The sequence below is a fragment of the Patella vulgata genome, chromosome 2 (assembly GCF_932274485.2).
Source record: "Patella vulgata chromosome 2, xgPatVulg1.2, whole genome shotgun sequence".
Classification (NCBI taxonomy): domain Eukaryota; kingdom Metazoa; phylum Mollusca; class Gastropoda; family Patellidae; genus Patella; species Patella vulgata.
In genome coordinates, this window is record NC_065880.2 from 67,740,150 (window position 1) to 67,758,905 (window position 18,756).

General features: G+C 32.5%; 1 protein-coding gene across 8 annotated transcripts in view; it reads left to right on the forward strand.

The window, feature by feature from the left end:
* LOC126809612 (sodium/hydrogen exchanger 9B2) overlaps nucleotides 1-18,460 on the forward strand; it is a 33,815-nt gene extending 15,355 nt beyond the window's left edge. For all 8 annotated transcript variants that reach the window (XM_050534272.2, XM_056098566.1, XM_050534267.2 and 5 more), the window contains 7 exons: nucleotides 232-407; nucleotides 4,608-4,714; nucleotides 5,206-5,373; nucleotides 5,900-6,008; nucleotides 9,309-9,445; nucleotides 10,651-10,725; nucleotides 11,373-18,460. In XM_050534272.2, the coding sequence (XP_050390229.1) occupies nucleotides 232-407; nucleotides 4,608-4,714; nucleotides 5,206-5,373; nucleotides 5,900-6,008; nucleotides 9,309-9,445; nucleotides 10,651-10,725; nucleotides 11,373-11,606 (1,006 nt within the window). In that variant the 3' untranslated portion in view covers nucleotides 11,607-18,460. The remainder of the gene's footprint in view (nucleotides 1-231; nucleotides 408-4,607; nucleotides 4,715-5,205; nucleotides 5,374-5,899; nucleotides 6,009-9,308; nucleotides 9,446-10,650; nucleotides 10,726-11,372) is intronic.
* The last annotated feature ends 296 nt before the right edge of the window (nucleotides 18,461-18,756 follow it).

Below are 18,756 nucleotides of genomic sequence, written 5' to 3' on the forward strand. Positions count from 1 at the left end.
GTTCCTGTATGCAAATCAAATTTAACAATATAACCTTTACAATATGTTTCACACTTCTTTTGAATGAAAATGCGAGGTCAACTTCAAAAAATAAAATGTGTTGTGGTGCATATATCAGAGATTAATTTGAACTGGATAATCAAGTCTAAATCTATGAAAATAATAATATGGAGATATTTGGAATGAAAAATGAATGATGGTTTGATATAATATTATGTTGATATTTTGTAGGTTTGTATTAGCAGCTGTTTCTCCTGCGGTAGTGGTTCCCTCACTTTTCTTATTATCGGATAAAGGTTATGGAGTAGATAAAGGTGTACCAACATTAGTTATAGCAGCAGCCAGTATAGATGATGTTTTGGCTATTACAGGTTTTGGAGTTTTATTGGGTATAGCTTTCTCTAAAGGTATATATTTAAAACTGTTATATTACTAACAATAACCTGAAATATTTATCATTACACAAAATAATCTTCTTTTTTTTAAAAAAGATTTTTTATCTGTTTATAATCTTAACATTAATAAATTTCTAAAATCAGATGTTTGGCAGTTTTCTAGGATTTTGTAGAATGTTTTCCATAGATATATTATTGATATGCACTTTGTATAATTGTTTCATTAATTTGAATACAATTTATTAAGGCAAGTGATAGGGTTTGGATTCTATGCTGGTATGTGGAAAGGGTCACGTGCGTACTATTTCTTAAGTCTTTGACTTAACTTCGTAAATTTGTATACACCCACATGGAAATGTGGACATATATTGCCATCTCCCCCGTCCATCTGTCTGTCTGTCGATCCGTCGTCTACAATTTCTTGTGAACACTCATAACACCAAAACTTATCTGATTTATATGCATTATTTAAATTAGTGAACCAAAGAAGCCTATTAAAATTGATATTTGTTGTTTACATTAGTGAGATGAATAATCTTATTTAATTTCAGCAATTTCTGTTAATTACTTCTAGAGTTATGGCTCTTGTTTCACTTTGTTGCACCTTGTGGACGCTCTAACATAGAAATTTATCTGTCGATCTGTATTAAATTTATAAGCGCCATTTAAATTAGTAAAATATAGAATCATATTGAAATTCAGCAATTTCGGTTTATTACTTCTAGAGTTATGGCCCTTATTTCCCTTTGTTGCACCTTGTGAATGCTCTAACATATAAAGTTATTCACCAATCTGTATGAAATTGATATGTGTCATTCAAATTAATAAAAAGAATAATCCTATTGAATTTCAGCAATTTTTGTTTATTACTTCTAGAGTTATGACCCCTGTTTCACTTTGTTGAACCATGTGAACGCTCTTACGACAAAAGTTATCATCCGATCTTTGTGAAATCTATATGCATTATTTAAATTAGTGAAACAAAGAAGCCTATTTAATTTCAGCAATTTCCGTTTATTGCATCTAGGTTTATGGCCCTTGTTTCACTTTGTTGAACCTTATGAACGCTCCAACGCCAAAAATTATCATCCAATTTATATGCATCATTAAGATTAGTGAAACCATGAAGCCTATAGAATTTCAGCAATTTACAATAATTATTTCTAGAGTTATGGCCCTTGTTTCACTTTGTTCAACATTGTTAATGCTTGATCGATGATAATTATCTCTGATATGTATGAAATTTATATGCATCATTTAAATTTGTGAAATGGAGGTCTATTGATTTTCAGTAATTTCCGTCAATTATTTCTAGAGTTATGGCCCTTGTTTTACTTTGTGAACCTTGTGAACATTCGAATGACAAAAATTATCATCTGATCTGTATGAAATTTATAATTCATGTCAAATATCAATATTTTCTGTAAATTACTTCCAGAGTTAAGGCCCGTGTTTCAGTTTGTAGAACCTCGTGAACCCTCAAACGACAAAAATTATGATCTGATCTGTATGAAATTGTCTTGTAAATGCCCCTAATTACCTACAAAAGAATAAATATGCAACAACCCTTGTTGACCACTCGGACGATTTAGCTGCTATGTTTTGTTGCCTGGCAACCTATCTTTCAACTATTTGTAGAATTTAACCAACATTTTGAGACTGATTCGTTAAATTTTCTGTTATGGATGAAATGCTTTATTACTCAGCCAGTATTTTATGTAGACACAAAGTGCGCTTTAATTGTTATGTCAGCGTGTCCTTGAGTTAGTGATGGATCATGTTGAAAATTTTACAGTGGTTATGTAAATATTCAAGATGTAAAGATGTACAGTCCTATTTTGTCAATATTTGATGTAAATCAAGCAGCTTTTAGCTGGATTTTGGGTGCCTTATAATTGAATAAATTATTATTGAAAATGAATAAATTATTATTAACAAGGATGAATTATTATTAACAAAGAATAAATTATTATTAAATATAGACATAAAGGGCACTTAGAATATGAAATCAACGAGTCATTGATTGATTATTTTGAAAATTTTACAGTTGTTATGATCATATAAATAAGATTAACTAGTTTTAGACAGGTTCATTAAGTTTTTCCACTAGGTTATTAAAATTGTGTGCATTGTTTTGAGAATTTTTCATTAATTTTTGGCAAGGATTTCAGACTTTCAATACTTTCTCACTGTTCCATCTTAGATCAACAAGTGTAGCTTAGTCACCATTGTTAGACTTTCACAACTTTCAAGGCGGAGTTCTCAGTTGTTTTTGTAAAACCTGGTGACATTGTTAACGTTGACATACCGTATACGGAAGAACACTATTGAATTTCAACATGTTTGGATAGTAAATTTCAAACACGTTTTTCATAGTAAATTTCAAATGCATTTTGCATAGTTTATTTCTCCAATCACATTTTGACTTAAAACTTGCTCTATGCTATGTGATTTTAAGGCTGACTTGAATTTGCTGCTAGGGAGTATTTTAAGGAACCTGGGCCCTGTTTCATAAAAACTTAAATCTCCTTAAAATCATCTTAAACTAAAATTCCATCCTAACTTAAGATAGATGCATTTCACAAAACGATTTTAAGCATTTTAGATAAAATCCACTAAAATAATATTTTAAGTTAAAATTTTATCTTAATTAACTTAAAATAGTGATGTTTCACAAAACTATTTTAGGGACAATATTAACTAAAATCAATTCTAACTTAGCACAGCCGTCACTCTCTCCTTACTTAAAATCACAACATTAACAAACATTGATTAGAGATACGTTGTTAGATCTATTGCGGCATATAGATATATTTGGAATAATGATAATATTGCCAATGGCCCGGGGCACAGAATTTTAACATACTATTATTCACAAAAACAATTCTCATTTAATATCTTTTCATTATAGCATGTGAAATATAGCTGCAATTTAAGCAATTAGATGACGCCCCACCCCAAATTATCCCCCACCCACCCAAAAAAAACACTCAAATCCCTGTAAACAAAACTCTTTGTTACTATTTTATATATTACCATATGATTCAAGTATAAATTATACTATTTTCAAATAATTAATAGAGGTAAAAAAAAAAAAAAATCTGAACTCACTTCATATCTAATGTCATGGAAAGAAGAGCACTCTTATCTATAAAAGAATATCTTCGTGTAGGCCTACAGTGGTTTAAAATTGCCAATTTCTTGGTATTAGAAGGCCTACAGGCCCACATGCAAAGTATTTACTCATATGGTTTTGGGGTTTGTAAAAAAGATAAATCAATAATCTCATATGTGTTTATTGAAAAATTTTATAGGTCTATTTGAAATTAAATTTTAATATCATGAATTTATTATCATAATGAAGGCATAAATTAGAGACGTTTTAGGAGCCAAAGATATTTTATTTTGGGAAAAAATCATTTTACTTGAGTAAATAGATATGCATTATCCAATAAGGAGTGTGGCATTTTGGTAATTTCAAAGTATTTTTAAAACAGTATAGGATGACATATCAAATCTAGGCATCGTTCCGATGCCTAGATTTGAAATGTCATCTTATGGATCAGTTTCAAAGTTGTTAAATACTTTTAAAATTCGACAACAATTTACAGCCTAGATTAGTCGTTTGAGTCACAAATATCATGTTTGTGACAATTCTCAATAGTTTTTGTTATCCAAAATACCATAAAACTACGAAATTCAAGCGATTTAATATAGTTTATCAATACACATTATTTACATTGAAGCCTGCGAGTAAATCAAATGCCAAGGCCATGAATCAAATGCCAAGTTCAAGGCCAACCCACCGATACATTTCGAAACGAATAATACGCAATAAACTCATTTATTTCACCTTGCTATGATTGTTACATCGTATGAAACTCTCCCTATTGATATTGTACCTGTCAGTTCAACCTGTCAACAGTTTTCAGTTTCGAGGCGTATTTGCTTAAACCGTAAGTTCCTGCATCAGAAATGTGCACTGTGCATGTGCAAGCAATTTTAACTAAAATCTCTTAAAATTGCATTTTAAGTTACAATCGATCTTCGTGAAAAGCATAAAATTTAAAATTTCATTTTGATTTTAGTTAAAATCTATTTTATTTTTAGTGGTTTTACCTTAAGTTTTTGTGAAACAGGTCCCTGTCTATCTAAGGTTTAATAATTAGGGGAATGTAAGGTTATTTTATATATTAATATGATATATTACAGGTGATTTAGTATGGACATTATTTAAAGGTCCATTAGAGGCATTAGTAGGAATAGTGTATGGTATATTTGGTGGTTTGATATTATGGTACCTTCCCCAAAAATCTAGTGTAAGTAATGGTTATGTAAAATGAATAATTTCCAGGTAAATTCAGGTGAACTACATTCTTCTACGCACTTGGACTTGTTGGTCAATTATTTGTGTCTAAAAAGTAGCACATTTAAGCTTGGAAATTGTTGTGATTAAAACAATTCAAATTCTTAAATCATAACAATGACTTGTTTAAGTCATACACATACGTGTATAGAATTTTAGAATTCATAAACCAGAGAATCTGCTGATCATGGAGATAGATATAACTGTTTGCACAGATTCGAGGGGAGATTATTTAATTAAAATATATCCATCAATGAATATTGCCTAATTTATAGCATGGATTTTAGACAGTATTATAATGGCTCCAATTGAATAGACTATTGATATTCAATTCCACAACCCCCAGTATTAAAAGCATTGTCTTGGAATTGCTATACACTAGAACAAAACATAATATTTTGATATATATGTACAGAATTAAAATAACCATTTCTATTTTAACAGAAACATCTTGGACTTTTTCGATGTGCATGTTTATTGGCCGGTGGTTTGTTTGCCTTATTTGGATCTCGACATGTTAACTGGTCTGGTGCTGGTCCCTTAGGCTGTTTGACACTCCCTTTTGTTGCAGCTTTTAAATGGCGTCAGGAAACAGCTTCAAAACAAACCAGTGTAAGTGTACATACAAATATAGTTTGTTACATTAAGGCATTGTTTTAGAAATATTTCTGTCATCATATTATTTTTCTTTATGTTATTTTTAGGTTTTTTTACACTACTTTCTATGACAAAGATGTCCTGTCAGTAAATCATATTCTAACCCAAATATTGACAGACTCACTTGTATATTATTGATCTTTAAAATACTCATAATTCATGACAAATTGATACAACATTGAGATGAAACAAAAGTTAATTAATGCACAGTGACGTACAAAGGTTTGATGATGCCCAGGGCTAACAATGCCCCTAAGACTCAAGTATAGGGCCTAGTACTTATAAATGTAAGAAAGGAAGACATTTTAAGTATGAAATAAACAGATGAAATAAATAGGGCAGTGATTTAAAAAAAATTAATATCCTTTCCCTCATTGATTGGATGCCCCCTGAAATGTATGCCCCCCCCCCCCACCATCTCTCTGCATGGTACATATGGAGCATATGTATGTTATAAGCCATTGTTGTATTATATTGATAGGATCAGATAGAAGCAGCTGTAGGAGTATTATGGATGATATTTCAACCATTGTTATTTGGTTTAATTGGTGCACAGGTTAAAATATTAGAGATTGATGTTAATACTATAGGTAAAACTTCTATAAAATTAATGATACCAGTTATTATATATCTTTGAAAATTTGTTCACTTTATCTTATACTAGTGGTTTAGTACAACTGAAGTAGTATAACTCCAAAACCAGAGTTATTTAGATTGTTTCAAGCAGGACTTCCACTTCAAAATTTTCCCAGCCGATCATTTTTCACGTGGAGAAAGTGGTGCTATTGATTTACGTCGACTTTAGGAACCAGTGATGGTTTGCAGAGTCATTGTTCTAATGTTTTTATTTAAGTTAGATCAGGTTACTTCTGTATATTGTATCAATATTTTTATACACCCACATAGAAGTGGATTCATAATTTATAAAATAAACTCAAATCCTATTGTAAGATTGATTGAATTCGTACACCCACATTTCAGATGAGAGGCTACAGTTTTTAATGTATTTATTTGAAATTTGTTATGAAGCATTGGGGTCGTGAGAGGACTGCCCCTGTCATTCTTCATTGCAGAGTTATCCCCCCCTTTATCTAGGTAGCAGATTAATCTGTATACAGTGAGTACTAGTATAGCAGATACAACTCAATCTATTTAGTATGCTACAATCTGAGTAAAACCTGTATTCAGTGAGTACTGGTTTTAACAGTTTAAAATCATCTCACTAGTTAGTAGGTTAAAATCTGTATCTGTGTGGTTGTATTTCCATGCTTTGCGTTGCTATCTTCGCTTCATGTGGACATATATTGTCCTCGTCCCTGTCCATCCATTATTTGTTTATTGACACAATATAGGTAGGTCACAATTTTTATTCAATTTCGAAGAAAGTTAAAAGACATTTGAATATATCATCGTTACACCCTAATGATGGTTGAGTTTGAATTTCATTGGACCAAAACTGTCAGACAAAATGGCCACTCCTCGCAAATGGTGTAAATATATGGTATATCAAGGTTGTGGAACCTCTAGAGGCCATAATTTTTATCTGATTTTGATGAAACTTGAAATACATATTTGCGCATATCGGATCATAACTTCCTGAATTATGGTCCTTGATTTACGAAAAATCGTGTTTTAGGTTGTGGTCCCTCTAGTTGGCGGAAAAAAATATGAACATTTTTTTTGTATAAAAATTATCATCCATTTTGGCGGAAAAAAATTGAAAGCCAGTGTGAGCCCTGCTCTAGAGGTTACAATTTTTATCCGATTGAAAAAAAAAACCTTTGAATATATCACCGTTACCCCCTAATGGCTGAGTTTGAATTTCGTGAAAATCGAACCCAAACTGCCGGACAAAATGGCTGCCCCTTGTATGCGAATAGTGTAAATATATGGTATATCAAGGTTGTGGACCCTCTTTCTTGGAGTCACAATTTTGATCCGATTTTGATGAAACTTGAAATATATTCTTATAACCCATAGATCTTGGTTCCTGACGATATTCGTGCATATCGGATCAGAACTGCCTGAATTATGGCCTTGGATTGTACGAAAAATCGCTTTTTGTTTAGCTTGTTCTCTATCCGTACCTTGAAAAATGTGGGTGTATCCTGCCTGGCAGCCGCTGGTTGGTATGAAATGAAAGCCTTTTTATACGCCTGCATGGAAATGTGCACGTATATTGCCGTCGCCCCCGTCCGTCCGTCCACAATTTCTTGTGAATGCTCTCATGCCAAAAGTTATCATCCAATTGTTTTAAAATTGATATATGTTGTCTACATTAGTGAGATGAAGAAGCCAATTTAATTTCAATAATTTCTGTTTATTATTTCTAGAGTTATGGCCCTTGTTTCACTTTGATGCACCTTGTGAACGCTCTATCATCAAAAGTTATCTGCCGATCTGTATGAAATTGATATGCATTATTTAAATTAGTGAAATGAAGAAGCCCTTTTGAATTTCAGCAATTTCCATTGATTACTTCTAGAGTTATGGCCCTTGTTTCCATTTGTTGCACAGTGTGAACGCTTTAACATTAAAAGTTATCATCCGATCTGTATGAAATTCATCCGATCTGTATGAAATTCATATGCATCATTTAGATTAGTGAAACGAAGACGCCTATTGAATTTCAACAATTTCTATTTATAAAGTCTAGAGTTATGGCCCTTGTTTCACGTTGTTGAACCATGTGAACGCTCTAATGCCAAAAGTGATCATCTGATCTGTATGAAATTTATATGCATCATTTAGATGAAATGATGAAGCCTATTGAATTTCAGCAATTTACAATAATTACTTCTAGCATTATGGCCCTTGTTTTACTTTGTTCAACCTTGTTAATGCTCGATTGATGAAAGTTATCATCCAATGTGTATGAAATTTATATGCATCATTTATATTTGTGAAACAGAGGTCTATTCATGATTTTCAGCAATTTCCTTCAATTACTTTTTAAAGTTATGGCCCTTGTTTTACTTTGTGAACCTTGTGAATGTTCGAATGACCCTTGTTTTACTTTTTGAACCTTTTGAATGTTTCAGTTATCATCTGATCTGTATGACATTTATATGCATTATATAAATTAGTAAAGCAAAAAAAGCCTGTCAAATTTCAACAATTTCTGTAAATTACTTCTAGAGTTAAAGGCCTTGTTTCAGTTTGTAGAACCTTGTGAACCCTCAAATGACGAAAATTATAATCTGTTCTGTATGAAATTCTCTTGTAAATGCCTCCAATTACCTACAAAAAAATAAATATGCGACAACCCCGTCGACTGCTCGGACAATTTATCTGCTGTGAGCTATGTTTCGTTGCCTGGCAAGCTATCTTTTCAGTCTTGAATATTGCATCTTTAAAGGAGCTAAATCGCTATTCCTTGGCACCTAGAAATGGGTTGCGACGCATGTAATTATGTATTATGAATGTATATAAACTGATTTACATTCAATCGTTTCTGTTTTTACTGTAATTTCTAATCAGTTATGTTCGGTGTAAATACTCAAAGAGTCCAAATTCAATGGTGTCTTTGGTGTCTGGTTATTCCAGTCTACACATGTAGTATTCTCCTATATGGGATATATTTAGCCTCGTTCATCGAGTCGCTTTATTACAAATGGCGCTCGAAATCATTCTGGCATGCAATTTGTGTGCCAATATTAAAATTTTCATTTTGTCTTAAATATTGGATATCAGAAGCTCATCTTTTCACGGTAAGATTACAACATCAATGTTGATTTAAATTGACCAATAAGTTGTGTCTGCAATGTCGAAGATTGTGGATGATATTGAGTTAGCGACTTGCCTTCTTTAATAATATATGAAAAATTATATGTTTTTTAGTTTAATTGTTGCATGTTGAATTTACAGTCTGCTGTTTGAAATAATTCTAGGTCTAGGTTTTGGAACATTATGTATAGGACTTGGAATTAGAATGATAACGTCCTTTCTAGCTGTATTTGGGACAGATCTAACAATAAAAGAGAGATTTTTTATTCCATTTGCTTGGTTACCTAAAGCAACTGTTCAGGTAATTTATTATGTTTATAAATTAGAGGCTGCTACACAGATATGTGTTTACTGGTCCATGTGTATAACTATAGTATTATGTGTTTTTACATAATATCTAAATGTTGTCAAATTTGACTGATGTAATTGTAAAAATGTCTGACTGAAAAAATTTCAAGTAAGGGTCTTGGTACCACGTCACAGTTTGCTTTTATTTATAATATTATAGAAGTAGAAGAGGATTTATGATTATAAAAGAAATTCAAATCTTATTGTAAATCTTAAATTCATATTACATGTATCTTTGTCTGTGCAAATAAATTTTATTTGTAAATTTTAATCAATATTGAATATGGATTAAGATACATATATAAGAGAAATTAACACAAGCTGTATTATTCAATTAATTATCACCTTAGCAAAACTATTATCCTCAAATCAGTATTCAACTGAGAAAATGAACTAAGGAACCAAGTCAAAGGTAGTTCTTTCTTAAGATATCGTCTGTAATACTGTGATGGGTCTCTTTACAACAGCACATGCATGAGTCTCAAATACTAGTGGGTTTGATGAAGAATGGTTTGCCTATACAGTTATAAAAAGCTATAAAAAAATGTCCTTTATAAATTAATGTATAACATGTATTTCTTAGCTTACATGAAAGAATTTAGATGTTTGTAGTCAATGGATTAAACATACATTATGCATGAGCTAAATCTGCCTGTTGCAGGTCTTTCTTTAGGCCTGAAATGTTATCTAAATTATTAATTAGACATTAATTAACTTATCTTGATATCATCGCTAGCCTGTGAAATTTGCCGGATTTGAATCTGATCTGCTGCTCCACGTTCATTGATGATTAAATCAAAAAATTTATTATGTTTTTTATCGTACTGACTTAAGTAATGATGTTTGAGGCTAGGCCTAAATTCAATCGCTAAATTCTCGGTTCAGAGTGGATCAATTTGACTGAAATTTTCAGCAAATTCCCTTTACATTATCTAGTTTTTAACTATTATAGTGAGCACTGACAGCTCTTTATCTAATCTCCCATAATGTATCTTTAAAGGAATTAATATTGTGTCATTCACTTTTCAGCGCGATTTTTTACCTTAGATTCTTAATTGAGAACTGTTTTAAGGAAATTTACACTGGATTTTATTTGCGATGAATTTTTGTCTATATGGAGTGTTTTTACATATTTGTGTTATATGATTTGTATTTTAGGCTGCTATTGGTGGTGTGGCACTAGATATGGCAACAAGTGTTGATAATAAAGAATGGATAGGCTACGGAAAAGAGGTAAAAACAAATTAATGTACATTTACTCGTACTGATCCTTAATTTGTCAATACAATAAAATGTTAATATGCCATTTATACCACAAGATGTTAATGAGTTGTAAAAGATTTTTGACTTCCAAGGTCATAATAGTATTACCCAGCTGAATATAGAACAATAAATATTAAAAGTATTTTTCACTGCAAATTTAAGAACACTGCCAATGCTTCACATCAAAATTGAAAAGAAAATCTGTGAAAAACTGTAGCCTCTATCACGTTAACATTGTTTTTGGAAAAGTGGGTAACTCTGAAATGGAAGGTCACAGAACAATGAATATCGCTATGGTTCATCCTCTCATTAAAAACTGTAGACTTTTTTCCATCAACAAAGCTTTTGGGGAACTCTGAGTTACGATAGAGTTTGTCCGTCCATGAATGCTAAATATTGATAAGAGGGTTCATCCTCTCATGACCCCAATGCTTCACACTAAGATTTTCATAAAACAGTCTCTATCACATTAACACGGTTTTCAGAAAAGAGGGGATAAAACCGAAACACAAGGTTGCAGAACACTAAAATATTAAATACCCTCTGACCGTTAATACTAAAATGTGGGCATATAAAAATGCATTACCTGAATAGAAATTTTTATTTAATCTTTTCAGATATTGACTATAGCTGTATTATCTATTTTATTAACTGCTCCAATAGGATCATTTATGATTGCTATACTTGGTCCAGTTTTATTAAATAGAAGTAAACCAGCTGATGAATTACAAGTTGAAGCTCAACCAGAAATAGAAAAAGAAGACAGTAGTCATATTAATGATGCTTTATCTATTGATGATGAGAATAAAGTTAATCCTAATCCTAATACAGATGAAACAACAAGAATGTAATTTGAAAAGAGTTTTTATGGAGGACAGATTCTTTGTGTGCTATTGGTGCATAATATGACTAGGCAATCCTGTAGTAAATGTCTTTTTGTCATCTCAAAACTTGCCAAAATATTTTCCTGTTCAGAATTTGTGTTGATCAGTGAACCGCTGATAATCATAATGATAATATGTTTTCTTGAGCTCCAAATTAAATTATAAAATAAACTTGATTCTTTTCTATAATTCTCTGTTTATGTTCATCTGACAAATGACCTTAGAAAATTTAATAAAAAATAATACAAGTTCATTTGAAATGAAACCGAATTCACATGAGATAACTTTGTGGATATCATAAGAGTGTGAAGTGAATATAAATATCATTTCTGATAAAGATTGTCTGATTTGTACAATAAATGGACACAAGTGCATAGTCGTAACTTTGTGGGGTTTTTTCCTATTTTTATATGCCCACATTTTCATGTGGACGTATATTGTCGTCGCCCCAGTCCGTCCGTCCTACCGTCCGACTCAACAGGTCACAATTTTTATTTGATTTTGACAAAACTTCAAATATAGGTCTATCTCCAAAAGATCGCGGTTCCTTTCAATATTGGCGTATATCGGACCATAACTTCATGGATTATGGCCCCTGATTGTACGAAAAATCATGTTTTTAGCTTGTGGATACTCTAGAGGTCACAATTTTTATCTGATTTTGATGAAACTTGAAATGCATGTTTAAAACCCAAAGATCTTGGTTCCTTTCGATATTTGCGCATATCGGATTGTAACTTCCTGAATTATGGCCCCTGATTGTACAAAAAAATCACATTTTTAGCGTGTGGTCTCTTTAGAGGTCACAATTATTATCCGATATAAAAAAACGTTTGAATTATCACCGTGACACTGTAATGATGCTTGAGTTCGAATTTCGTGAAAATTGGACCAAAACTTCCGGACAAAATGGCTGCCCCTCGTACGCAAATAGTGTAAAAATATGGTATATCAAAGTTGTGGACCCTCTAGAGGTCATAATTTTGATCCGATTTTGAGGAAACTTGAAATACATGTTTATAACCCAAAGATCTGGGTTCCTTTCAAAACTCGGGCATATCGGATCATAACTTCTTGAAATATAGCCCTTGATGGTCTGAAAAATCACGATTTTTAGCTTGTGGTCACTACTAGAGGTAACAATTTTTATGAATATATCACTGTTACACCCTAATGATAGCTGAGTTTGAATTTCGTGAAAATCGTACCAAAATGGCCGCCCTTCGTACACAAATAGTGTAAATATATGGTATATCAAGGTTGTGAACCCTCTAGAGCCCACAATTTTGATCCGATTTTGATGGAACTTGAAATACCCATTTATAACCCAAAGGTCTTGGTTCCTCTTGATATTTGTGCATATCGGATCATAACTTCCTGAATTATGGCCCTTGATTGCCCTTGTAATCTCTCTAGAGGTAAAAATATTTATCTGATTGAAAAAAACATTTGAATATGTCACCATTACACCCTAATGATGGCCGAGCTCAAATTTCGTGAAAATCGCAAATAGTGTAAATATAAGGTTATATCAAGGATGTGGACCTTCTAGAAGTCACAATTTTGATCTTATTTTGATGAAACCTAAAACATATCTTTATAACCCAAAGATCTTGGTTCCTGTTGATATTCGCGCATATCGGATTGTAACTTCCTGAATTATGGCCCTTGATTGCACGAAAAATTGCTTTTTGTTTTAGCTTGTTCTCTATCCATCTCTTGCAAAAATGTGGGCGTATCCTGCCTGGCAGCCGCTGGTATTTTTTCTTTTTTCTTTGAGTACCTTGACAAAATTCATTTTCACCTGCAAATTTCGATAATTTGTTGCTGTGATTTTGTCCCAGAAGTTGAGACAAAATTGACAACTTCTTTAATATTAGCATGTTTTCATGAAATTTGGAATGTAAGTAGATCTGACTGATTCAACTTGAACGATGTCATAGGAAATTTTTTAACGTATCTCCCCTTGGAGAAATTAAAGTAGCTAAGTCCGTAACTCAATATCATCCAAAATCTTCGACATTGAAAACACGAATTATTTTGCAATTTAAATCAGCATTGGTGTTGTGATCTTACCTGGAAAAGATGGGCTTCTGATATCCAATATTTAAGACAAAATAAACATTTTACCATTGGTACACGAATCGTGTACCATAATGCGTTTCAGCGCCATTTGTAACAAGTTGCTCAAAGAATGAGGCTAGACATATTCCACAAGTCATGTCAAACGGAGATATCATATTCTTATTTGGAGAGCATGCGCAATAAATAATATCGGTGTTGACTGGAATAACAAGACGCTAGAAACTGACTTGCGGTTGAGACTTCTGGCGTATTTCGCCGAACATAACTGATGACAATTCACAGTAAAACGGACAAGATTGAATGTAAAACAGTTTATATAAATTCATATTACATTATTATATGTGTTGCGACTCATTTGTGCCAATTTCTAGGTCCAAAATATTAGCGATTTAGCTCCTTTAAGGATCAGAATTTTCAACAAAAAAATCGAAAAAAAAGCAGGTCAGATTACCTTGAATCTTTTTTTTCTACCCTAGCTAAGACACTACTGATGCGTGCACAAAATATAAAGTTTGTCGATCGCACCGGAAGTGCATCCATCCTTAAAGGTGATGCCTATAAAATGTAGAGAGCCGAATTTTGATATCGGTCAACAAATGGTCATTATTTTGAATCAATATGAAACATAGTGAAAAATCCACGTTAATATATTTCTCAATAGCTAGGCTGAGGGTTGAATTTATGGTATTTGAAAATGTCAAAATTCGAATTTCGTCTTTGAAGTTTTTCATGCCAACAAATTTGTTTAAAGGGACAATAACACTCTTGCTGGCTTGACAGCTCCAGAAAATAAACAAATAGCCTTATTCTAAGTACTAAGATGTGTTAGTGTCTTACCTGTTGTGTAAATTATCCATTAAATCCTATTTTACTTGTCCAGAGGGTTCAAAAATATTTTTAAATCCAAGTCACATTTGAAAAGCTTTACGTCAGGCTTTTCAAATCATTTAGTTGAATTTTTCCAATTTTTTAAATTAGGTGTGTTAAGATGAAATTTGTATCATCAATTAATTGGAATATTGTAAAATAGTACCATTTGTTGACCAGAATAAAGATTGGGACATATTATTCAGTTACAACAAGAGTGGTATTGAGCCTTTAACACTTTTTTTCTTAATATTCAAAAACTTTGAAATCAGGTCAAATGTTAATGACAAAGGATTAGATAGGTCATTTGGTGCTTATTTTGAAAGTTTGATCAAAATCGATTGGTAAACAAATGTTCTGTGCAACTTTTAAAATGTCAAATTTTGCCCCGTTGAATTCTTATCATTACAACTAAGATAATAATTCTTTTCTGTTTAAGATTATAGACAAAATCTTTAACATCTGATGGGAAGTGCCAGACTTCAAGTTCACAAAGCATTCTCAGACTTAAGTTAAGAATTTACTCAACTTTGAATCACTGTTTATGAGAAATATCGTTGATCCAGAAACACAAAACTTTGCACATAGTTTCTTATTGATGTATTTGATACATTAAAACAACAATAGTTTTATAAAGGGTTATATTTTAGTTAAAATAAGGCGAACAATTTTGAGTAAATTCTTAACTTAAGTCTGAGAATGCTTTGTGAACTCGGGGCCTGGTTGTTATGATTTAGCCGTTTTTTTTGTTAGCACGTGCACGCTGTATCATAAGGTCTGTCATTGAATCAACTGCCGAGGTTTGGATTCCAACCTTGTTGATTTTCTCTGGGTCCTCCAGTGTTCTCCCACTGCTAAAGATCCCTACGCGCAAGCGAATTATTGAAATAAAATTGAACCATGTGCCAGTCCTGAAATGACCTAGTTTGTGTCAAGGGGACACCGTTAAACCTCATTTCTCTCTCTCTCCCTCTCTCTCTCTGTATAACTGCCAATTTTTGGTGGATCTTAATAATTCATTTTTCTTCTCATTTTTAAACGGCTTGATCGATTTTTTGTGAAACTTATGGAAAGGGAGGTCTCTCCGATTACACCAATGTAAGTGTCAGTTATCTCTTTTGCCCGGGTGAAATGTTTCTCGTTTTAACTTAGCCAGTTTTTGACCGAATTTTATAATTCTTTTTCGTTTTAAGATGCTTGATATAATCCATAACACATGACGATGAATATGAAAGCTTTAATATCTGCCTGGCACGTCTAGTTTTATTTACTTTTCTTGATGAGTGATAATTCCTCTTTAAAAACAAAAGGAAAAATACCAGTTTGAAATTCATGTGACAGTGACGGTATGTAATAAATCAATTTGGAACATTTTATCCACCTATCCTGGGCATACAGTCTCAATATCATGTAGGAGTAGCAGGTGTGTGTATAAAAACACTGTACAATATATTTGGGTTATTGAACAGTGTACTCTATTGTAGGCCTACATGGTCCAGTGATTTGAAAAAGATTATTAAAATTCTTTTTGAGAAGTCTGTACTGTTTCAAAATGATTTTTTGGGAGAAAAGTTGGACTGAAAGAGAAAAAAAATTTCTCAGGGTTCATATTAAATAGTAGCAGTAATGTTGTTTTGAGGAAAAAAAATCAGAAAACATTCCTTAATTTTTATCAAATAATTGATAACATGAACTCGGCTTTATAGTTTAATCTGTATATAGTTAAATACTAGACCCATAAAAATGTATATCTATATATATTGGATGCTTGTATTGTTATTATGATGTTTGTTGGTATTATCCATTTTATGAGCAAGGAATTAAATATTAAATTGACTAGATGTTTTCGATTTAGGTCAAAATTAAAAATGTCAATTTCATTGGATTTTGACTTTTAAAAATCAATGAGGCTTTATTTTTTAGCTGCTTAGAATCTTTCAACTCAATTATGGTAATACTCTGTTTATACAGGCATTTTTTGTTTTTCATTGAATTTTTTCACATAATATGTTTTTCTTTTTGTTTTATTCCATAATTATATGCTCACATTTCACCTGTCCCTCGGTCCGTCAACAATTGACTTGTGAACGCGATAGAGGCTTGAGTATTTGATGGATTCTTTTTAAATTTGGTCATTCGAGGACAAACCCTATCAATTTTCAGTGTTCTGAGACTTTTCGCTCCAGAGTTCCCTTCTTCATTAGCCTAGTCAGAGCAGAAAAGTAGGACGTTAAATCTCATTTCATTTCCATTTCATTTTATGTTCCTGAGTTACGCTCCTTATTCCAAAACACTTGTGACGCAATAGAGGCTACAGTCTTCTACGGATTATTTTCCAATTTGGTGTGTAGCAATGTGGTCATGGATGGATGAACATAAAGTTTTTCTTTTTATTTTATTCCATTTTTATATGCTCAAATTTCACCCTGTCCCTTGGTCCGTCAACAATTGGCTTGTGAACGCGATAGAGGCTTGAGTATTTGACGGATTATTTTTAAATTTGGTCATTATAGGACAAACCCTATCAATTTTCAGCGTTCTGCGACTTTCCATTCCAAGTTTTCCTTCCGGATAAGCTGCAGTTGAGACAAAGCTGCTGTGTGGGTGTATTCCACGCTCTACATGGCTATCTTTGAAAGATCTAATGCCTTCACTACAGGCACTCAGTGAGTAAGGCACTGTTAAACTAACAAGGAGGTCTGGGGTTTGATCCCCGTGTTGACCAAGAAAGTTAGGCCTACTCAGGATTTTCCAGTGTGGTTTCTTTCTTGTCAGTGGTGCAGGATGGTGGGCATGGCAAGGTACAATGTCTAGTCATTTGGATGCAACAAAAAACTGAGGTCCTGTGTACACCTTGGATTGGAATGCACATAAAAGAACCCTTGACAGTTAGAATTCAATTGCTGTGTTGGCAAAATTTCCCTCATAGCACACTGCATGGGGTATGCTAAACTTCATTAGCCTGATTAAAACTTAGAAATGTAGGACATTAAAACACATTTCATTCATTCAATACAGCTGTTATGATATGGTATTCATATATAATTATTAAAGGACCTAAGTCCATAACTAAAAATCCTCCAAAATCTTCGACATCGAAAACACAAATTATTGGTCAATTTAAATCAACATCGATGATGTAAACTTACCGGGAAAAGATGAGCTTCTGATATCCGATATTTAAGATAAAATAATTTTTTTAACATTGGTACACGAATCGTGTACCATAATGCGCTTCAGCCCCAGTTGTATTGAGGGACGAGGCTAGACACATTGCACCAAATCAAATGGAGTTATGTAGACTAGAATAACTAGACGCTAGAAATTTGAACTCAATTGAGATTGCTGACTTATTTCACCGAACATAACTGATTTGAAATTGGAGTAAAAACGGAAACCATTAAATGTAAATCAGTTTATATACATTCATATTACAGTATTATATGCGTTGCGACCCACTTTTGTGAATTTCTAGGTCCCAAATGTTAGCGATTAGCTCCTTTAAAGTAGTTCAACCATGTCAAACCAAAGTTCTAATAGCAGTGGATAACAGTTGGGGTATAATTTCTTAATGGCAAAAAGATTTCTATTTTCGGCTGTGCATATGAAAACTATTTTAATAATTGATAATGAATAATATATGAAAAATCTGCAAGGGCTGGATTTTTCCTTTAAAAATATTTTAACGACCATCAGTTCCATAGAAATATTTAATTATAGTATATTTCATCAGTCCCATAAAAAATGTATCTATTGTATTTCATCAGTCCCATGCAAATGTAGGTTGTTTACTTTTAATTAAAAATGTCTTCCAGGGGATATGATAGTACATGTAAATATAAATTTGCATTAAACGTTTTTACAAACCAGCTGTTCTTTATTGAATATTTCCCAATTGCCCTAACTTGCTGGATTGATGATGTGAAATATTACCGACTCGAAACCAAATTACCTGATCTTCAATAACTCTTGCTTATGAACATTATTCATTATTTCTCTGTCATTTAAAGGCCCTAGCAACTTGATTTTAAACACATTTGAATATTTTTATTTTGCCTTTTGGGGAGCCACACTGGCCTGCTAACCTGGTTGTCTTGGGTAAGATAAGAAAGTTTCTCAAGATTTTCTAGTGTGGTTTCCTCTTGTTGGTAGTGCAGGACGCAGG